General features: G+C 39.0%; 1 protein-coding gene across 1 annotated transcript in view; it reads right to left on the minus strand.

The window, feature by feature from the left end:
* STK32A (serine/threonine kinase 32A) overlaps positions 1-24485 on the minus strand; it is a gene marked incomplete at its 5' end in the record, with an annotated part of 66974 nt that overhangs the window by 1855 nt on the left and 40634 nt on the right. Inside the window, 6 exons of the mRNA XM_081316985.1 lie at positions 1092-1220; positions 2444-2569; positions 3186-3302; positions 6081-6178; positions 8009-8098; positions 15358-15395. Coding sequence (XP_081173111.1) covers positions 1092-1220; positions 2444-2569; positions 3186-3302; positions 6081-6178; positions 8009-8098; positions 15358-15395 — 598 coding nt within the window. The remainder of the gene's footprint in view (positions 1-1091; positions 1221-2443; positions 2570-3185; positions 3303-6080; positions 6179-8008; positions 8099-15357; positions 15396-24485) is intronic.

The following is a 24485-nucleotide window of genomic DNA, read 5'->3' on the forward strand; positions in this document are numbered from 1 at the left end:
AACGCATCTACCAACCTGGATCAAATGCATCAAATTTGATCAAGCATTATTTCTAGGTTATTTCCCTCAGTAGTTGACAATCCAATTTTTAGCATTCAACCTGATTTCTCTCGAACTTGGTTTACCTGAACAGAGGGCTCTAGTAGTAATAGACTAAGGATAATGGCCTTCCTCAATACATCTTGCTTTGCAAAAATAACTGACTTAGTAGCAGTGATAATGAAGATAGTATCTCTTGGAAGAAGCTAGAGTCAGATCCTATGGGCACTGATTCCATTCTTTCTCTCCTTCTTGATATCTAATCTTTCTGGCTTTGTTTGCATCCAGTATTGGGGTAGAGAAGGGGAGAAAGGAGATACAAATCTGAAACAAGTTCTATTTCTTGATTTCTTTCTTTTTCACAAAAAAGGATGTGTTTTCCCTGCTTTGCTACAGTTTTCAGCCCCGCTCTGCAAAGCTAATGAACCTAGAAAAAATTGCCAACATCACTGTACACTTATTATTTCTACTATCCCTGGGATTTTCCTTTCTATTCACCTCACCAAATCTAAAAGTAGCTAAAAAAAATAGAACTATTCTATTCTATTCTATTCTATTCTATTCTATTCTATTCTATTCTATTCTATTCTATTCTATTCTATTCTATTCTATTCTATTCTATTCTATTCTATTCTATTCTATTCTATTCTTTGCTGCCACAACCTTAATGTAAGGTATTGCTCATAGAATTTAAAATAATCTAAATCTGGTATTTAAAAAATCTAAAACTGGTATATCTGTGGCCATTCCTCAGTTTTGTAAAGGTTTCAACAGGTGCTCTAATATTTTAAAAAATATTATAAATATACTGTAGCACCAGTTAATCATTTAAATGCCAAAAATGAGAAAGCACAGAGGGTTATAGCACATTTTGGCTGCTGTCCTATTCATTTGGGGCATTGCCATTAAAGTCAGTGTGATTTAGATGTGAGATTTCTGTCTTTTAGATCAATATACCTAATGAAACTGGAAGACATTAAAATGCCTGCACCCTCACATCAGCCAAAAACATCCTTTGGATAATTCAACCATCCAACTCTATTGTGCCTCACCTCTGAGGATTCATTTTTGTTGCTTTCCTTCTCCTTCTTAGCCAAGCGCTTCTTCTTTTTATGAAGTGGCTTGGACTCCAGGATCATTTCCTCAAGTTCAAAGGTTGGGTCACAGTTTAACTTCCCTTTCTAGGGAGGAAGGCAGACACAGAGAGAAATTGTTACCCTTCCCCCCAAATAAAATAAAATAAAAGAAAGACATTTGCATGGACAAAGCTCTTCAATCATACCATAGACGTGAGCCAAAACAGTTTCCCCAGTTAAAACTATTAGGACTCTCTGGAATTTCAAAATAGGTAATATAGAGGAGACCTTGAATTGGACAGCTAGGATCAATAATTATAAAAGTATAAACGCCTTTAACCACAAATACAAAATCCCTCATGCACCAGTAAAGAGAGCACACTTTAGATTCTCTCATCAAGCCACCTAATGGGACCTCACGAACAAGTTTTCTTGAAGGCAACTCCTGATTTTTTAAAAAATAAAATCAGTGTTCCTCCCCTCCCCCCAAATATATGACTGGCCCCTGCAGGCCTGGAGTCCCAGTTGACTGAGTTGTTACATATTACCGTGTTTCCCCAAAAGTAAGACTTACCCCAAAAATAAGCCGTAGCTTGATTTTTTGGGGGGGATGAGCCTAATATAAGCCCTACCTCCAAAATAAGCCCTAGTTTTGGGGCAAGACACACACTTAAAAATCAAGCTAGGGTGAGGGAGGTGGAGCTGCCCCACGTGCCCCACAACCACTTACCTTGCAGCCAGGCCTCTCCTTGCCAGCCCACTTCTTCTGCGGCATCCCCCGGCCTGCGAAATACAGAATGAAGCTGCTCCTTCGGCTGCAGAAGAAGTGGGCCAGCTGGGTGGAGCTGTCGGTGCCGGAGGTGAGTGGAAAAGACAACACCCACACACACACACACCCAAAAATAAGACCTGGTGCCTCTTTTGGAGGCAAAAAAAAGAGATCAGGTCGCATTTTGGGGGAAACACAGTCTAATCTGGTTGCCATTTCATCATTTTAGGTGTTTAATATATATATATTGTGTTGCTTTGGAGAGGGGAGAGGTACTTGTTGCTGAGTTTTGGGCAGCCCTAGAAATGCTATAAATACATGAATGAATAAATAAACTAATTGTTGTGCCATTTGATTGATCTTAATTTAATGATTAAACCTAAATTATTGATTTGGGGTTTTAAGAAGCTTATGTTTCTCTTCAGACTTTACCCTATTGGTGTGTGAAATATGCATCGTGATAGTTTATTGCTTTATACATTAAGAAACATGCCAGAGTGTCACCATCATTATAACTATAGTTTCAAAATTAAGAAAACATTCAAAATAAAATTCTTACATTAGGAAGAAATCCAGGCAATACTGTCTTCTGTAAAACAGCATCCCAATTGATATCAGCCAAGTAAGGAAACTCCTGGATATGACTCAGTTGAAAAAATCTTTCCTCTGAATTTATTTCCACTAACTAGAAATTAGAATTAAAGCAGTTTATTAAAAAAACATCAGAATACAAGACAGTTGCAGACTGAATACAGAAAAGGATGATACATGCCTCTTTATCTATCTCGGACATAATAGGGAATCTCCAGCCCATGAATTTTTACTGTTCAAGATTTTCCATGCAGCCTATAGGTTGTTTGTGAATATCCTGCTCTGACTTTTCCTCAAATTCTGAGCTCCTGTATAGCACTTCTAAACCCTTTAAAAGATTGCAACAACCATTACTGTTGTTTCAGACAGAAATATTTGGATAAATAAACTAACTGAAGGAGGATCAAGCAAGAAATGTCCAATGCAGTGTACAGTAAAAGAGTTTCCTAAAAGGATCATGTAGTTTAGGTTTTCCTGAATTCCTAAAACAATCAAGTGGAACTATTTGACGGTGTAAAATAACGACCCACTAGGTGTTAAAATGCATTCCGTGGAAGAAAAAGGTAGAATGACTCACATAGCTTCCATATCTAGCAGCAGCCCTGTATCTCCAGTAATGTCCTATTCCTGGTGGAATCAGCTCCTATTCAATCAAAAGGCTTGGAAGGGTGAGCATCTTAACCAACATCTGGTCTCTAAAGTTCACTCACCTTTTTAATCAATGAGATCATATCCTGTGACCAAGCAGCAGGATACATGATGGTGGCCGTCTTGTACACATGCAAAATTTCATTGGCAGAATTACTAGAGCGGATGTGGTATGGTCTCTGCAAGGAGAGAAGAAAGCAAGGACACTGAAGCAAAGCCCTCATCCAACAAGAACAGAGTAATGAATTCTCCGTTTTAGGTTAAAGGAGTTCTTTTTAGAGGGGGGGGAAGTCTCATTGTATTGTAATGGGCTGACAACTTCTCCAAGGGACCTTACTCTCCCCCCTCCTTCCTTAGTGTCCACTAATGTTCTTAGTTAAGGCATTGTGGACACTAGGAAATTTTTTTGAAGTGAACAGATCAACACAGGAGAGGAAGTCAACAGAAAAGTTACACTTAAAAAGCTGCATGTAAGCAACGGCAAAAGATCAAGGATTTTCCAATTGGTATTTCACTCAATGCAAATTGAGTTCAAGGAAAATCACTTTAGTGGCATGTGTGTGATAGGTGTGAATTCTTTCAATATTCCTAGAAATACTTAAAATTGTATTCTTTTCTTTCTGAATTGAAATATATTCTGTTTTGAAATAAGACAAAAGAGAAGTCAAACTGACATGGTTTTAAACACGCTCTCAAAATGTTTTGTAATAAATCCTCTGGACATTAAATGCAATCAATTAAATTAAGGAGCATATTTTCCCATCATGCCTGCAGTAGTGTGGCTAATCCATTCAACTTTGAAAACAAAATTTAACCAGCGGAAGAGCATTTCTAGCCTCTTCTTGTGTTGTATTAAAGAGCAGCACAAATGGTGAGAATTTGTGCAATACTGCAATACTGGGAGCTACAAGCTCACCTGGCATGTTTGCCTATGCCTTGTGTAGAAATTAAAAGCAAAACCTTTAGCCACCCCTGAGCTTCAAATCTTTTGTAAAAAGCAACCTGTCAAATTCTAGTCTCAAATTGCTGTCTCAAATTACCACCATTACTCCAGAATGACGAGTGATAATGAAAGAAAATGTGTCATGGGCATGTAGGGGAAAATAGATATGTTATTATTTCAGAATCATAAGCGACTTCCATTCCCAATGTTCTCAGGATGGAGTCTGGCATCGTCTCTTTATGGAGCAGTTCAGGGCATAGCTTCTCACTTCAATCATCTGACAACGTTGGAATTTGCACCCTTGGAATATGCAAGATTTTGCATTTCAGGTAACAGGCTTTATCCAGAACCTATTTAATATTAGTTATGTGCTACAGAAAACAAACAACCTGATAAATGTAGAATTCTATTAAGAAAAACAAGTCAGATACAATGGGGAGAGGACAGAAAGAGGAAGATCTGAAAACCATCAATCTAGGCACACATTCAGTAATGCTTAACTTTGGTGTAATTTGCTTTGTGTGTATACAAAACAGCAAAGAATACAGAAAATATAAGGCACCAGGTATTTGAGAAAACCTTTTGCTTTTAAGGCCTTTTAAAAAAATATAACCTTTTGATTGAATTACAATAATTCAATTTCATTTTTTAAAATTTAATTTTAATCCCATTTATATCCCGCCCTTCTCCGAAGACTCAGGGCGGCTTACAAGCTTAGCAGTAGCCTTCATTCTATGTATATGCCTGCTTATTAGGGCTTTCGCACCCCTCCCAAGCGGCATTATTACAAAGTCAGCTTGATTTTGAAAATCAAACAACTATTTAAGAAGTAATTATAAAAGAAATTAGTTTTTCCCCTCTGCATAAGATGTAACTGGCATTAACAGATTAGTACTCCCTTTAAAACAAACATTACTGTAAAACAAAAGAAAACAAACATGTTGTGCTTTAGAAATTTTAACTACCTCCAATAATCAGACAAGCAACATGTTACTAATTTGGAATTGACCCACATACTCAGCTCCAAAAAAATCATCCTACCCCCATTCCAGGATTATGTCTAATGGGATCATATGTGCATAAATAAATTTTAAAAATTGGCACAAATGCACTTGAATAGGAAGTTATAAATGTGATGTCATATTATTTCTAAGTTAAAGAACGGAACAAATAAGAACTTGCATATTTCCACTATAGTAAATTTCCCACTTTACTCAAATATTTCATAAAATGCCTACTGTCTTCTATACAATCTGCTGCAAACTTTGAAAATATGTTATGACCCAATGAACCAATAAGGCATGTTGCAGCATGAAATGTGTTGGGTTACTAATTCACACACAGCAGTCCACTTCTTCAGACTGCAGTCCATAATTTTGAAAGGTCTTTTGAAGTATAGTTCCACTTTGTTCTTTATAGTTTTTGAATTGATGATATTTTTATGATAACCTTTACAGCAGACATTAACATTTATCAGTAAATAAATTTCTTTAAGCAGAACAGCTTCCCTTTAGAATGTTAATGACTCTACTACAGATAGTCCTCAAGTTACAACAGTTCATTTAGCGACCGAAGTTACAACAGCACCGAAAAAGTGACTTCTGACCATTTTCCACACTTACAACTGTAGCAGCATCCCCATGGTCACATGATCAAAATTCAGATGCTTGGCAGCTGACCTACATTTATGACGGATGCAGGGTTCCGGGTCACGTGATCCCTTTTTGCGACTTTCTGACATACAAAGTCAGTGGGGAAGCCAGATTCCCTTCACTGCCATGTTATTAACTTAACAACTGCAGTGTTTAAAATTATCATCTGTGGCAAGAAAGGTTGTAAAATGGGGCCAAACTCACTTAGCAAATGTCTCACTTAGCAACAGAAATATTGGGCTCAGTTGTGGACTACTTGTTTACACAGTGGGTGCAGATCTGGAAAGTAATTGTTTCTGAATAGTTTAAACGTGATGAAATCATGAATCGATAGATAGGTAAATGGATGGATGGTACCATACCCGGCCTCTGAGGAGTTCATAGGCTGTAATTCCTAATGACCACCAATCAACAGCATAGGAATAGCCTTCAGTTTTTGTAGCAGTAAACATCTCGGGTGCTGCAAAAAAAAGAGAAATTCAAGATTTGCCTTAGGATGGAATATTCCACAAGATGATTGACTTTTCTTTCTCTAGAGCAGACATGTCAAACACAAGGCCCGGGGGCCGGATCCGGCCCGCAAAGTGGTTTCATGTGGCCCGCGAAGCCATCCTGGAAACAGTGAGGGAACGGCCCCCACTGCCTTGGCCCTGGCCCAGAGACCCTCAGATCTGTCCCACTCCTGCCCAGGCCCTCATAGGCACCCTTGATGCGAACTATGTAGAGCTGGCCACACCCACCCAGTAGGCCATAGGCACTCTAGCCACGCCCACCCAGTAGGCCACGCCCACCCTGGCCATACCCACCCGGCCCCCTGAGGGCAACCGCAATACTGATGCGGCCCTCAATGAAATTGAGTTTGACACCCCTGCTCTAGAGTAATGCAAGTTCTCATAAGAAATTCTAGTGTTATGCAATAAGCAACTCTGGAACATCTTCAGTTGCTGGAGAATAGACGTCAGTGTGACCTTCTTCATTTAGCCCTTGTTGACTTCCCTGAGACGGCTGAGTGATCTGTGTGAGAACAAAATGCTGGGGTAGATCATTTTTTTTGTCATACCCTCTTTCTTACATGTGAATTATTAGAAAGGAAGGAGAAACCACTGTGCCCTTTGCCTCTTTTTTTCAGCTGACTTTAATCTGGACCATCATACTACTAACTCCTTAATCAGAATCATGCTATTCTAATAATGGCCTTTGGAGGAGATCCAGTCAGACCTAGGGCTAAATTGCATCTTCTAATAATTAAAAGAGGAAGTTTGTCTTACTAAAATTAAAAAAGAACATGAGAACCAAGAGACTTTCCCAAGTTCTTCAAAAAAAACATAGCTGTTCAAAAGGTCACTGCACAATGTGCTGTATTTTGTGCTCTTGTCGCTCTTATTCTCTCAGATCCTGCATAAAGCTTTTCACACCTCTTTCTCGCAACCTCCAGGTTACACTTCGACTAACTCATTGGCTATTTCACATAGAAACAAAAGCATGAAAATGGCCACCTTTACTATGTTGTTGTTGTTGAAGAAGAAGAAGAGCACATTTTGCACCTGCTTAATAAGTGCAAGCATAATTCAAGTCATCTGAAATATTCCTTCATATATTCCAACACACTTTAAAGTGAAATATAATAAATGAAGAGCAAATGGAAGGGAGCAAGCAACTGACTATATATAGTTTTAACGCAAGGTTAGGTATTATCACTGCTCTTCTCCCCCAGCCACATTGCTGGCAAGTGCACTGAGCAGAAAATAGCCGCAATTAATACTTTTTTGATTCTAAGAATATTTGGTGAATTGGTTAAAATATTCCGTAATGAACAAGGATAGAGGAAATAACAGTGGTTCAAGAGTAAGCATCTATAAATCTAATTAATGTCAGTAAGATATGCAATCATATATACAGTCCATTTAATATAATTTTGTATAACCTGTCAAAAGTAACATTTTGGCCCCATGTATGCCTTAACATCGATGTGGGATGGGCGATCTAATTATGACTCACATGGAGAAACCCAAGAACTGTATCTACAGTTTTGGATTAGACTTATAGGATTTCCTATAGGTAAACTGAGGTCAAATCAGCCATCCATGCAAGGACCTTTTAAGGTTTGCAGAACTGAAGCCATTCCAAGTCTATCACATGTAAGGCCAGATCAGCTTTGAAGTATTTTCTGAATCATGCCAACTTTCTTGTTTCTTAAAACTGTTTTAATATTTACTAAGAAGGAAGCTCAAAATCTCCACGGAAAACAAATCAATATCATACAAATAACTTGGCTCCATTGACTACTCACCCATATATGGTTTCGTGCCAGCAATGTTGGTAACCTGTGTATCTTTAGTTAGCACTGTAGCAATATTGAAATCTGTTACATGAACATGCCCTATGAATGAGATAAAAAGATAAATTATCAGTAGAAAGTTTCACTTCTATTTAATGTTCCATTCTGGTGTGGCAATTAATTCTACTCCTATAATTATAACAGCAGAGGGAAGAAAAGAATTTTATGTGGATTATGTGCTATATTCCAAACAATGAATAAACTTGCTTTAAAGTTTCTCATAAAACATTATGGAATCAATCGAGCAACATTTTGCATACGCAATCCCCTTAGAGAAAATCTAAGAAAGGGGAAAGGAAAGGAACAGAAAATCCTTATACTTCCAAGCCACCCACAATACTCATACTAATCCGCCATAATTAATCATTATTCTAAGCCATATTTTTTGACAATCACATGAAACAGTTTGAGAATATTGACCGGCTCCTATCTGAACCACTAGTTCAGCATAAAGCTCATTCATTAAGTAGTACATAAAAACCTAGTGAAAGGAGTGTTATAGACATTTCCTTTAGGAAAGACCATGATTATATAGCATGGGAGTAATTTTAATACGGATCTCTACATAATATTTCAAGTGGAGTCTGTGACCAGACTGCTTTTTAATCAATTTCAATTGTTATGCCAAAAGCACTTTTTCCTAGTAAGTAACAACAGCGATCCATCTACTAATTAAATACTTGATTTTTGTAATGTGCTCCAATTAGGGCTACCCTCTATAGTAGACAACATTGCTTTTCTTTTTACTCTCCTAATGGACTTAAGCCCAATCATATCTTGGCTGCAGAATTCCCATTTTCTATTCAAATTGTTTGGGATTATCTACCTCTAACACCAACTGGTTTATCTGTCTGCTACTTGAGGCCTGAATTTTTTCGTGTTGAGATTTTTTGGAATACTGAGGCTCTATTGTGCACAAGCCTCTAAGAAGGCTTTAAGAGCACAACTTTTTAAAATCGGCTTTCATCCATGCGTAGTGTAATTGAAACTTTATCTTTAACATGTTAAATAACAATATAATAATTTTAATTTCAATAATGCTTCGATTTTATAGCTAATAAGACTTTGGTAGTGAAATACCCTAGCAATCTAATAAATAACATCACATAAACTTAAAAAAAACCTACAGAAGATTGTGCTGGAGCTTAAAATATGATCCTCCAAGGAAGGAAAGCCACTGGAAAACAAGCAGTCTTAACAGTCTAAATATAGGTACATAGGCTGCAAAAACAATGTCTCGGGGGAGAAAACCTGAACAATAGGTAAAAGGCTTTTTGCACACATGAATGGAATTACACACCTCTCTTGCCATGGTTGGTGAAACACAGATAAATTGCAAAGAGGAAATAGTTAGAATGACCTCAATTTCAAGGACAATCAGAGAAAAGATGATTCCAAACAAATTCTAAAATAACCAGCTAAAACACATTAAATTGAAAGCCTTTGCAAAAATACTTATTTCAATGGTCCCCTTGGTTGCAACATTGTCACAACAATAGCACTGATTCAAACACGGCATGCAAATGTCACTGGAATTGTTGATTCGTACTCTTTGACTAGTTGTTAACATAAACACAAATTACCGCAAAGTAGATTTTCCCTCCCCTTCATGGATTACTCCCTTGCCGAAGGGGCTTGCGTAATTCAATGAAGCTATGAGCTATGCCGTGTAGGGCCACCCAAGACGGAAAGGTCATAGCAGAGAGTTCTGACAAAACGTGATCCACTGGAGAAGGAAATGGCAACCCACTTCAGTATTTTTGCCATGAAAACCCCATGGACAGTACCAAAAGGCAAAACGATATGACGCTGGAAGATCAGCCCCTCAGGTCGGAAGGCGTCCAATATGCTACTGGGGAAGAGCAGAGGGCTAGTACTAGTAGCGCCAGAAAAAATGAAGTGACTGGGCCAAAGCCGAAAGGACGCTCAGGGAAAGCTGGACGTGGTCAAACAAGAGATGACAAGACTGAACATCGACATCTTAGGAATCAGCGAACTAAAATGGACAGGAATGGGTGAATTTAATTCAGATGACCATCAGGTATACTACTGCAGGCAAGAATCCCTCAGAAGAAATGGAGTAGCCTTCATAGTCAATAAAAGAGTAGGAAAAGCAATACTGGGATACAATCCTCAAAATGACAGAATGATCTCAGTTCGAATCCAAGGCAAACCATTCAATATCACAGTAGTCCAAGTCTATGCCCCAACCACCAGTGCTGAAGAGGATGAAATTGACCAGTTCTATGAAACCCTACAGCACCTTATAGAACAGACATGTCAAACCCACAACGTCACGTGACGTTACGCGACATATTGGAACTTTTTCCTCATTGCCGGCAATGAGGTAGGTGCAGTTTTTCGTGATGTGTCTGGCCCACGGGCCGGCAGTTTGACACCCCTGTTATAGAACTAACACCAAAAAATGACATCCTTATCATCATGGGGGATTGGACTGCTAAGGTAGGAAGCCAAAAGATAACCAGAATAACAGCAAAGTTTGGCCTTGGAGTACAAAATGAAGCAGAGCACAGGCTGATAGAATTTTGTCAAGAGAATACGATGGTCATAGCAAACACTCTTTTCCAACAACCCAAGATACAGCTCTACACATGGACATCACCAGACGATCAACACAGAAATCAGATTATTTATTTATTTATTTTATTAGATTTATATACCGCCCCTCTCCAAGGACTCGGGGCGGTGTACAGGGCAAAAAAACACTAACAACACACAAGATATAAAAATTAAAATAAGATTATCAATAGCCCTAAGTAATAAATACATTCTAAAATTTAAAATTTTTAAAATATAACTCTAAAATCCAATCCCTCAGTCCAGGCCGGCCTGTTCAAACAACCAAGTCTTCAGGTCGCGGCGAAACAAGCGAAGGTTGGGAGCCATTCGAAGCTCAACTGGAAGCTGATTCCACAGGGCAGGCGCGCCCACAGAGAAGGCTCTCCCCCTGGGAGGCGCCAGTCGACATTCCCTGACCAACGGCACCCTGAGGAGGGCCTCTCTGTGGGAGCGCACAGGGCAATGGGAAGTTAACGCCGGCAAGAGGTGCTCCCGTAAATAACCCGGACTCATGCCATTTAGGGCTTTATAGGTCATCACCAGCACCTTGAATCTCACTCGGAAGACAACTGGAAGCCAATGCAGCTCGCAGAGCAGAGGTGTTACATGGAGTATCGGGAGACCCCCATCACAACTCGCGCGGCTGCATTCTGCAGCAGCTGGAGCCTCCGAGTGGCATTCAAGGGCAGCCCCATGTAGAGAGCATTGCAGTAGTCTATCCGAGAGGTCACGAGCGCATGAGTGACTGTGCGTAGGGCATCCCGGTCTAAATAGGGCCGCAACTGGCGCACCAGGCGAACCTGGGCAAAAGCCCCCCTAGTCACAGCTCCTATATGATCTTCAAAATTGAGCTGTGAATCAAGGAGGACACCCAAGTTGTGAGCCCTATCTACGGGGGGTAACACCTCACCCCCTATAGATAACAATGGAATAGAATGGACAACCCGAGATGCCGATACGCACAGCCACTCGGTCTTGTTGGGATTTAGACGAAGCCTGTTCCTCCCCATCCAGACCCTCACCGCCTCCAGGAAACGGAACATCATGGAGAGGGCATCACTGAGTTGATCTGGGGTGGAAATAAAAAGCTGGGTATCATCAGCGTACTGATGATACCCCACCCCAACACCACGAATGATCTCGCCCAGCGGCTTCATATAGATGTTGAACAGGAGAGGCGAGAGGACCGACCCCTGAGGGACTCCACAAACGAGAGGCCTCGAGGCCGACCTCTGTCCCCCCACTGTAAAACAGTGCCACCCACTCCCAACCCCCTGAGGCGCTGCAGTAAGATACCATGGTCGATGGTATCAAAAGCCGCTGAGAGGTCTAATAGGACTAGGACAGAGGAGCAACCCCTGTCCCGAGCCCGCCAGAGATCATTCATCAGTGTGACTAATGCCGTCTCCGTGCTGTACCCAGGCCTAAAGCCCGATTGGTAGGGGTCCAGATAATCTGTTTCCTCCATTACAATAATAATAATAATAATAATAATAATAATAATAATAATAATAATAATAATAATAATAATAATAATAATAATAATAATAAGAAGAAGAAGAAGAAGAAGAAGAAGAAGAAGAAGAAGAAGAAGAAGAAGAAGAAGAAGAAGAAGAAGAAGAAGAAGAAGTTGTTGGAAGGGACCTTGGAGGTCATCTAGTCCAACCCCCTGCTCAGGCAGGAAACCCTATACCATTTGAGACAAATGGCTGTCCAGTCTCTTCTTAAAAACTTCCAGTGTTGGAGCATTCACCACTTCTGGAGGAAGGTTGTTCCACTGGTTAGTTGTTCTAACTGTCAGGAAGTTTCTCCTTAGTTCTAGGTTGCTTCTCTCCTTGACTAGTTTCCATCCATTGCTTCTTGTCCTGCTTGACTATATGCTCTGCAGCCAAAGATGGAGAAGCTCTATACAGTCAGGAAAAACAAGACCAGGAGCTGACTGTGGCTCAGATCATGAGCTTCTCATTGCAAAGTTTAAACTGAAGAAAGTAGGGAAAAGCACTAGGCCACTCAGGTATGAATTAAATCATATTCCTGTTGAATATACAGTAGAGGTGACAAATAGATTTAAGGAATTAGATCTGATAGACAGAGTGCATGAAGAACTATGGACAGAGGTTCGTAACATTGTACAACAGGTAGCAACCAAAACCATCCCCCAAAAAAGAAATGCAAGAAAGCAAAATGGCTGTCTGAGGAAGCTTTGCAAATAGCTGAGGAAAGGAGGGAAGCGAAAGGCAAGGGAGAAAAAGAAAGATACGCCCAATTGAATGCAGAATTCCAGAGAATAGCTAGAAGATATAAGAATGCCTTCTTAAATGAACAGTGCAAAGAAATAGAAGAAAACAATAGAATAGGGAGGACCAGAGATCTTTTCAAGAAAATTGGAGAGATGAAGGGAACGTTTAATGCAAAACTGGGCATGATAAAGGACCAAAATGGTAGGGACTTAACAGAAGCAGAAGACATTAAGAAGAGGTGGCAAAATTACACAGAAGAACTATACAAGAATGAGCTTAACGTCCCTGAAAATCACAATGAGGTGGTCACTGATCTCGAGCCAGACATCCTAGAATGTGCAGTGAAGTGGGCCTTAGAAAAGCTGAGCAACAACAAAGCTAGTGGAGGTGACAGTATTCCAGCTGAGCTATTCAAAATCTTAAAAGACGATGCAGTAAAAGTGCTACACTCAATTTGCCAGCAAATTTGGAAAACTCAACAGTGGCCGCAGGATTGGAAAAGATCAGTTTACATTCCAATTCCAAAGAAAGGCAGTGCCACAGAATGTTCAAACTATCGCACCATTGCACTCATTTCTCATGCTAGTAAAGTTATGCTTAAAATCCTACAAGCTAGACTCCAGCAGTATGTGGATCGAGAACTACCATAAGTACAGGCAGGATTTCGAAGAGGCAGAGGAACTAGAGATCAAATTGCCAACATACGCTGGATCATGGAGAAAGCTAGGGAGTTCCAGAAAAAAATCTACTTCTGCTTTATTGACTATGCTAAAGCCTTCGATTGTGTGGATCCTAACAAACTGTGGCAAGTTCTTAAAGAGATGGGCATACCAGACCATCTTATTTGTCTCTTGAGAAACCTATATGTGGGCCAAGAAGCAACAGTGAGAACTGGACACGGAACCACTGATTGGTTCAAAATTGGGAAAGGAGTCCAGCAAGGCTGTATACTGTCACCCTGCCGATTTAACTTATATGCAGAGCACATCATGAGAAAGGCAGGGCTAGATGAATCAAAAGTTGGAATTAAGATTGCCGGAAGAAACATCAACAACCTAAGATATGCAGATGATACCACTCTAATGGCAGAAAGTGAAGAGGAACTAAAGAGCCTCTTGTTGCGAGTGAAGAAGGAGAGTGCAAAAGTTGGGTTGAAACTAAACATTAAGAAAAACAAGATCATGGCATCCGGCCCTCTCAATTCCTGGCAAATAGATGGGGAAGAAATGGAGGTAGTGACAGATTTTATTTTCCTGGGCTCCAAGATCACTGCAGATGGGGACTGTAGCCAAGAAATTAAAAGACGCTTGTTCCTCGGGAGGAAAGCCATGGCAAATCTAGACAGCACACTAAAAAGCAGAGACATCACCCTGCCAACAAAAGTGTGTATAGTCAAGGCTATGGTCTTCCCAGTTGCAATGTATGGCAGTGAAAGTTGGACCATAAAAAAGGCTGAGCACCAAAGAATTGAGGCCTTTGAACTATGGTGCTGGTAAAGACTCCTGCGAGTCCCTTGGACTGCAAGGTGATCAAACCGGTCAGTCCTAGAGGAGATCAACCCTGACTGTTCTTTAGAAGGCCAGATCCTGAAGTTGAAACTCAAATACTTTGGCCACCTAATGAGAAGGAAGGACTCACTGGAGAAGAGACTAATGCTGGGAAAGGTTGAGGGCAAGAGAAGAAGGGGACAACAGAGAATGAGGTGGCTGGATGGAGTCACTGAAGCAGTAGGCTTGAGCTTAAATGGACTCCAGAAGATGGTAGAGGACAGGAAGGCCTGGAGGAACGTTGTCCATAGGGTCGCGATGGGTCAGACACGACTTTGCAGCTAACAACAACAGATTTTCCCTGCACATCATTTCATTTCATGGGGAATAGGCAAGAACATTATGCTAAGATATAAAATAAAATACTTTTGTAAAACTTTTTCAGAAGAACCTAAATATTTTTCAAAGGAAAAATACTTCCATATTTAATCACAATACTATGTAGAACTAAGTTTGTTATCCAATATACATTTACCTGGAACTACGTTCCACTGAAATTACTAAGAAATATATATTGGATTCGCCTTATTAAATCTCCATACATCCATGGGGGCTAAAACAGTAACAAAAGACAAAATGTTGTCTATCCCTGTTATCTCTTATTGCATAATATCACATTGCCTTTGGTTTAAAACATGACCCAGTGTGCCCCACAAAAATAATAATAAATGTTGTATAGTTCTCTTAAGAAGAGCAATAGCTGGATTGCTTGAGATTACTTGAGCTTAAAAAAAACCTATGATACACTATGAAATCCGTAGAAATTTGTCGTTTGTAACACCAGAGTTAGGTTAAAGGTTTGCCTCAACTTGTTTTCCATCTCACTAGAAGATGGCTTCATAAAATCTGTCATGATCCTACAGAAAACATCATATTTTGCTATACAGATGCAAGCATATACATGTTCTTGCAGCCAGATATAATTGTCACTTACCCTGCTCATCCAACAAGATGTTATCAGGCTTTATGTCCCTAAAATAAAAATTTAAAAAAGAGAGAAAATACATCAATAAGGACAAAATTTTGACAGTAAAAGTCTAGGGTAGGATATAAAAGCTTTATAATCCCCAGTTGTTGTCTGTTATAATGATATCAATGAGTTCATTCTACATGCAGTTGTAAATAGTTAAATCTTTATTGGGATCATGAGTTCTAATTAAAACTAGAAACATAGTTTTGGTTTTTGTTTTAATTCATTTTAGGCACTAAATTTCTATAGTTTCCATGTTTAATGATTTTCTATCATCCTCTTGCAGCAATATTTTTTATCCCTGCCTCTCGTCTTCTCTTGCCACAATCATCAGTTCTGTATGTAGTACTGCTAAATAACAGAAAACTATGCTAGTTCTCTCTTTAGTAAAGTTAACACAGTTTTATTGACGTATTGATTTAAAATATTTTCTACATCCATTTATTACTAGCTGCTTCCACATAATTGATAAAGTTTCACAAACTGTAAGTCTGTTTTTAAAACAAAGAGATACCCCAAAATATTTTTTGTTTCTGATTCAAGCAAGTGAATTTTAGTTTTAAAGTGTTACTATTAATTAATATAAAATAATGCCACACATACACAAGCTCTCTTGAAGTCTATTTTCCTAGTTTATCTGGGAGCCACTTGATTTTGCAATCATATTTTACATTTGTTGGAGTGTTCAGTTTGAGCCTTTCGATCCTCATCTTGCTCGATCATTAGTCAAAATGTGGCAGCCTGACTCAGGTCATGGGTATTGTGAGAATAAAATACACGTGGGGAGAAGGAGTGGGGAAAGAATCCATATTCAGTTTCACTTTCAATTTATTATAGACAACAAGTCCTAATAGCAAGTTACAAATATAAAGTTTTGCATCAGATAAAACAGTTTAACTAATAAAACATTTCTTAAATCTTACATAAAACACTTCAAACCCTTTAATAAAATTTATTAATGTGTTACTAAAGACTGTGTTTTTATACCCATAGTTAAACATATCTCTGCTGCCTCTGTAATTTTAAGATTTTCATCTTCAAATAAAATTGTAACATACTCAGCAATATCTCAGCATTATTTCTGGTTTTGATTTAAAAATATGCCGGATAACAACCTTATAAAATTTACAATAGAATAATATATGATTCACCGTTCAAGAACAATAACAATACAGACAAAAAACTTTGAGAGATGTGGATTTTTTTAAAAAAACCCTACCATATTGAATATTTGATGAAAACACATTTAATTTGGCTTTTGAAAAAAGGTATTCTGTAAGCTGAAAAATATATCTGTAATAAACTCAAAAAGTTACAGGGAACACATATCATAAGACTTTGGCTGTGGCCATTAATTCCTCTACTGAATTATGAACTGTTCAATTTTGGTTGCAAATATACATTTTTAAAAACAAGAAAGGATTGCTTCAAGAATTCATAAATGAGGTTTTTGAGACATGTGATTTAAATAGACAGCCCAAAAGATTAGTCATATTGGAATTAATCTTGGTTATTTATTTTTCAGAGGTATGACATCAACATTTCAATGTATTAAACAAACATTATGAAGGTAAGGAGGGAGGGAGGAAGGGAGGAAGGAAGGAAGGAAGGAAGGAAGGAAGGAAGGAAGGAAGGAAGGAAGGAAGGAAGGAAGGAAGGAAGGAAGGAAGGAAGGAAGGAAGGAGAAATTTTAAAATGTTTTAAGTAAAATATTAAGTGTGTGTGTGTGTGTGAGAGAGATCGAGATCATAAAACTATCACATATATAATTCATGTATACATGAACTATATTACTGTCCACCGTATATTTTTTATTACTAATATAGACAGTGATGTCCCCTTTATCCAGACATTGTTAATTTTTAACAAGAAGATAATTGCTGGTCCCAGTAGTGGTTATTAAACAAGGACTGCCTGTAATTGTCTTAAGCAATGCAGCTGCTAAGTGAAACCATGACTATGCTTATTATCTTTCTTTCAGTTATCCTTTGTTTTACAGACCTGAAAAGATTGTAACTGTGAGGAGGATTGCTTGCAAAGTTACTTTTTCATCTTTCATTACTTTCTGTGAGAGTACATTTAGAAAGATGTGCTGTCTCTGTAACCTAGGTAATATATTTTCAGTTTTTCAAGATATAAGTGAGAACATTCTCAGGGGAAAAAATCAATAACACCACTTACATTCTGCAGCAATATGGGGGAAATGGCTTCAGATAAGATTCTTTAATTTGGATTTTATACAAATTCTCCCTAACCATAGACACACACAACAACCTATGTCAGGAGGAAACTCAGACTGCAGTCTGAATGGTGCTGCTAAGATCCTTCCAGATGTGAATACCCTCATCCTATTTTTCTTGCAGAATCTAACACAGGGCTTTTCAACCAGTGGTACGGGTACCACTTGTGGTACATTGGTACCTGGCAGGTGGTACGCAACCATCCTAGAAAGTGGTAGCAGGGGAGGGGAATGAGCTGAACTGGTGGCAGCATTGCGCAAGCCTGAGCAAGAGATGGCTGGAGCTGCAGGGCTGTCAGGGCTCAGCGGAAGCACCAGGATCAGCGCCAGGCTCCAGCTGGAGCTCAGCGCTGATCCTGGCGCTTCTGAGCCCAGAAGAAGCACCGATCAGCTGGAATGTTGCAGCATCTCCAGGGTCTTGTGATTTACATTCAGATGCTTGGCAACTGATTCATATTTATGACAGTGACAGTGTCCCAGGGTTATGTAAAGTGACCAAAACCTGCTGCAACAACCCTGCAGACGGGGGGACTAAAAACCACCCCTACCCCCCACCCCACTGCCAATCCTCAACAGAAATGCTCACAGCAATGAAAACCTCGAACAGAAGGAAGAGTGCCGCCGGATGGGCAGGCATGTGTCTTCCTCAGCTGTGGCTTGGGGGGGCACTTTTTTCAATGCCATTGTAACTTTGAACAGTCACTAAGTGAACTGTTGTAAGTTGAGGACTACCTGTATTTAATCACTTTTTTCTTTTTTTCTTTTTTGATCATCAAGTTTTTGACACCTTGCTAGGTGACTGGTGGTACTCAGATGTTGCCATATCCTAAAAGTGGTACAATGAGTGAAAAGGTTGAAAAGCCCTGATCTAACATATTCCTCAAAGAATGTGACCTAGGAATATTTTGTCATAAAAGTACCTCAGTATCAGTAAACATAGAAATGCTTATTCATTTTCTCTGTAGCATAAGGACTTTAAAATATTTGTAAAAGGACATGACTGGTTCATGTGACCAATGAGGTGAAGCCTGGGTTTCATAATGAGAGGCAAGCAAAACTAAAGCATTAGTCTTGAAAAACGGGTAACAATGCTTGGCTGCTCTGAATCTGCAAGGCCTGAGGTTGTGGGAAGTCCAACCTTGCCCCACTGCGTCATTTCTAGAAGTACATCACAGGGTGTATGGACTGACTGACACATACAGTATGGAGCTACATGTACTGACACAGCATAATGCCTCCCCTGCAAATGGGTGAATTTCCTCATAGGATATATCAACAGTGTTTCTCTCACCCATTCCAATTTACTATCAAAGCTACTTGGGGACTGCTCACACATTTCAATTAAGAGCCCTGTAGTGTTTCAGATTTGACCTGCCTTAAGTTTTCATGTTATCAGCAAAGACACTGTGACTAATGTCAGAAAAAGAACATACTGTATGTAATGTATTGGCCTCAACTGTTTAAATCACTTGCTTAATGTCTGACCTTAATTGTTGTATTGCTTAACGGTTTCTGTTACTGCAAGCCAGACTGGCTGTCTCCAAGCTGATAATTAGGTTTGGGCAGGAAACTGTTACTTTAAACCTATTGGTTGCCACCTAGAGGCTAACAATATAAATAGCTGTTCAGCAGCCATTAGGGCTGCTTCTGTTCAGAGTTACCGTATTTTCCGGCGTATAAGACTTTTTAACCCATGAAAATCTTCTCAAAAGTCAGGGGTCGTCTTATACGCCAGGTGCTGAAACTTTAGGGACAGGGCTGGCTGGAAAACCTGGAGCAGATCTCCCATTTAGTCTGTGCAGGGAAAGTGGGACCAATTGGAGTAGAAGCTGCAGTCTGTGATTTTTTACAGGCTGGGGTCTGGGCGTCTTTCCTTCTAAAGTTGAAGAGCAGCTGTAGTCCATCCCAACTTGAAAGGCAGGTGGGGAATGGCGCAGCCAGAGCAGCTGCTTAGCTCTAAGGACACATTTGACTCAGGAACTGGGCAGGCTGGCTGGAAAACCGGGAGCGGATCTCCCATTTGGTCTTTTTTTTTTAATCCCATTTATATCCTGCCCTTCTCCAAAGACTCAGGGCGGCTTACAATTTAAAGCACAAATCAATGTGCTTAGCAATAGCCTTCATTCTATGTATATGCGTGCTTATTAGAGCTTTCATCCCCCCCCCCTAAGCAGGTCCTTCTCTGTGGGCGTGCCGGAATTGTGGAACTGTTTGCCGGTTGAGCTCTGGATGGCGCCCGACCTTCGCTCCTTCCGGCGCGATCTGAAGACTTATTTGTTTGAACAAGCCAGCCTGGCCTGATGGGGGATGGGTTTGGATTTTATTGTTGTTTTAAATGTATTTTAATCTATTGTTAACTTGGGCATCTTGTTTAATTCCTTTTTAATTTTTGTATTTTGTATTTTTATATGTTTGCCCTGTTCACCGCCCTGAGTCCTTCGGGAGAAGGGCGGTATACAAATAAAATTATTTATTTATTTATTTATTATTATTACAAAGTCAGCTTATTGCTCCCAACAATCTGGGTCCTCATTTTACCTACCTCGGAAGGATGGAAGGCTGAGTCAACCTTGAGCCTGGTGGGATGCGAACCTGCACTAATTGCAGGCAGCTGGTGTTACTTAAGGCTCTGCGCAGGGAAAGCTTTAGAGTGAATTAGGAAAAGTGAAAAAGTGAATTGGGAAAATAGGAAACGGTTGCTGGAATTGGGTATGTGTAGTTTAACGAAGAGAAGGGTGAGGGGTGACATGATAGCAGTGATCCAATATCTCAGGGGCTGCCACAAAGCAGAGGGAGCCAAGCTATTCTCCAAAGCACCTGAAAGCAGGACAAGAAGCAATGGATGGAAACTAGTCAAGGAGAGAAGCAACCTAGAACTAAGGAGAAACTTCCTGACAGTTAGAACAATTAACCAGTGGAACAACCTGCCTCCAGAAGTGGTGAATGCTCCAACACTGTAAATTTTTAAGAAGAGACTGGCCAGCCATTTGTCTGAAATGGTATAGGGTTTCCTGCCTTAGCAGGGGGTTGGACTAGATGACCTCCAAGGTCCCTTCCAACTTATTATTATTATTATTATTATTATTATTATTATTATTATTATTATTATTATTATTATTATTATTATTATTAAGTTTAATCCATTTGCACTGTTTTATGTTTACATGTTTGATGACAAACAGCCTTATGTTTATAAGTGACAGTTTTCCTACTAAGTACCTGCATGTCATAAGCATTTGAATTAAAATTACCATATTAAAATCAAATCTGATGTTTTTTAATTTTTATTTGGTGTGTGTTGGAAGAGGGGTAGTCTTATATGGCAAGTATAGCCCAAACCCTATAATTTAACAGGAAATGTAGGGGGTCGTCTTATACGCCCAGTCGTCTTATACGCCGGAAAATACGGTAATAAACTTGCTTGCTGTTTCAACACTCCTGTTTCATTCAATGACTAACGAACCAAAGATATAACACTGTACCTGTTCAGTGCTGGGCTTCAGGGAAACCAAAGTCTTGCTTTAGGCATGGGAGCCAACTGGGTGACCTTCGACCAGCCTTTCCTTTTCAGCCCTAAGAAGAAGAAGGCCGTGGCATAGCCTTTCTAAATACTGCTGCCAAAAATCTGCATGGGTTTGTTCTACTAGGAGTGAAACTAACTTTAATGAGTCATGCACAAAAAGTGTATATTTCAGTGACATCTGATTTCCAACTCGGTAGGCTCCGATGTCATAAAATGTATGGTTGGGATTTCAATTCTAAAATGACAATGCAAGTAAACTCTCAGTATACAAACAGAAGACAATTTCATCTCAGGATAATTCTTGGGGATCTCTGTTAGGAATAAAATGTACAAATAAGCCTTTCCTTTCTTTTTTAGAGGCTGAAAAAAATCATGATTTTTTTTAAAGAATACTCATATGATCACAAACATATTTTTCAAATGCTAGCATATTTCACTACTAGTGAAATTTTACCAAGAAAAGTCCAGGAACCAGTCCATGTACAATAGTTGGAGGAGGAGCGACTGAATTGAATACATTACAGTGAAACACCAGAGCACCTTTTCCAAACATATTTGTATTTCTTTATATTTTAACTGAGTGTAAATCATTTGCTAAGTTTTTCTCAAGTAACATTTCAGTACAATTATTGTTCTTAAAGAACTGCCTATAGATTGTGCAGGAATATATGTTTTTATGTGTTTGCATGTATTTGTGTGTTTTCTTGTGGGGGAAATAGGAGGACGAAGGAATATTATGTATGTTAGAGTCTTGAATTATTTATCAAAATAATTTATTTATTTATTTATTTATTTTATTTAATGGGACTTATATAAAGGTGGAATATAAATAAATAAAGGAATGAAGGAATAAAGAAATAAACTGTAACTTGGTTTCTTGCCTTTTATTTTTGTTCCTTTAGATTTTATTTTGCTTTAATGACTTTTTACTCACTATTGCACATACTATCACAGGAGAACCCCTATGCCAAACAAAAGTCTATTCTGAGCAGATTCACCTAGCACAAAAAGCTAGCATTTTCACTATATTTTATCATTTCCTTCACATAGTATTCCTATTAAAATCCACCTCATCTTGACTATAACCACCTTCTTTCTTTCTTTCTTTCTTTCTTTCTTTCTTTCTTTCTTTCTTTCTTTCTTTCTTTCTTTCTTTCTTTCTTTCTTTCTTTCTTTCTTTCTTTCTTTCTTTCTTTCTTTTTCTTTTTCTTGTCCCTTTCATGTGGCCCCTTGCATCACTTTCATCTGCACAGAGTGGCTAGATTGATGTAAGATGTAAGACAAGGGAGGGGAAGGGTGGTTATGCAGATGCAGATTACATGATAAAATACAACTGCCTTACCAATTAACAATTATAATGTGTTAGAAACCCATTTTGTTAAGCTCTTCTGAGCTTAACAGTTGTAATGCACTACACTGTATGCACTGAATAAAGTGAGCTGCAGTTCACAAAAGCTTATACAGGTAATCCTTGCCTTACAACCGTTCATTTAGTGACCGAAGTTATAATGGCACTGAAAAAAATGACTTGTGACCATTTTTCACATTTCACGACCACTGCAGGGTCCACATGGTCAGGTGATCAAAATTCAGATGCTTGGCAACTACTTATATTTATGACGGTTGCAGTGTCACGTGATCCCCTTTTGTGACTTTCTGATAAGCAAAGCCAATAGGGAAGCCAGATTCATTTAACAACTGTGTTGCTAACTTAACCACTGCAGTGATTCACTTAGCAACTATGGCAAGAAAGGTCATAAAATGGGGCAAAGCCCACTTAACAGGTTTCTTACTTAGCAACAGAAAATTGGGGCTTAACTGTGGTTGTAAGTCGAGGACTACCTATACTTTTTAATTAAAAGCACTGCTAGACTTTTTCTGATTTTTTTCCTCTGAAAGAATTTCTAAGAAGAATATTTTAGATAAAAGGCTGAGCATCTTTTCAAGTTTTGAAGATTCTGTCCGAATGCAAATAGCAATTTAGAGTTTCAGAGTCCATGTTGAACAGACACTTTCTACCTTCCCCATAAATATAATCTCTGTAACAACTGCCTTCTTTTCTAAAATTTTGCACCTGTATTATCATATGTAGACTGACCCACTGTTTTTCCTGCAGCAGAGAGATGTAGCACCAGTGAGAATATTTTTCTACCTAGATCAACTTCAAACTTTCTTTCCACAAGTATCCTGTCCTGCTGTCTTAGTCAATTCTTGCCTCTGTCTATTCACACAAAATAAGTCAGTTACAAGCGTTAAAAACATGCCCTTGTTTTCAAGCTCTTCCCTCCCCAATGTTCTAGCTAACTTGTTAATTGGTATCACTTGGATACATATTTTTCAAGCCACAAAAATACGGTCCAAATCAAGCAAACTTGACATTTTCCACATGTTTTGGAATCTCTAGACCAAGACTTATTTTCTTCCTATAACTAAGGGAGAAAGAATAATTTCTAAAAATTGTGGAGGAAGGCAAACATCTTTTTTGCTGGACTAAAGTGACAACTGATCTGTCTGCTCTGTGCACTTGATTGACTTTACAAGAAATTACCTGAGCTTAATAGGCTAATTACATTGCTTCCAAGTGCCTACCATGGGAATTAGTCGAGCACCTTGTAATTTAATACACACTATACAGAGAACATGGAAAACAGCATGCATACAGATAAATACCCATTCACTGAGAAAAAAGGGAGTCTGCTGTTTTCTCTTTCACCAATGTACTTTTACTTGCCAGCTAAGTAAAAGCCTGTATCATGAATCCAGGTTATTTAGCCATTTTCTCCCATGTTCCCCTCATCAATTCTTCCGATATTTTAAAACCATGGATTGACTTACAACAGTCCCCACAGAGCAGAGTAAACACTGACATGCCCATCTCTTGAGGATTTCAAGGAGAGAAGTTGTATTCTACAGATAAGAGGCTGTTTTATCAATTTAATGCCAGCTCATTTGGGAATAAGGTTAATTACATGACTAGTAAAATCTTCCAGACGCCAAAACTATTTCATCATGTTACATTCATCTCATTTATATAACCTGTTTTCCACCCTGTGCTAAAGTTTTCAAAAGGCTTGTGATTCTCTCCCAGGCTTGCCAAAAACTTTTGGATTTCATCTTTTTGATCAGGCACCCAAGAGTTAATTGAAACCAACAGGCTTAAACTCTGAATTAATTGGCATCTTGAAAGTATGACACATATTGCTTGCCAATCCAAATAGCCATCTCATTCTCTAAATGTTCTTAAAATGCCAAATGATTGGGGCTAGGGGGCTTAAATGACAGGTATGGTTTACTATACTGTAACATACATGCATTGGGAACTGAATCATT

The sequence above is a fragment of the Vipera berus genome (genome assembly GCF_964194415.1).
Source record: "Vipera berus genome assembly, chromosome: 2".
Taxonomy (NCBI): Eukaryota; Metazoa; Chordata; class Lepidosauria; order Squamata; family Viperidae; genus Vipera; species Vipera berus.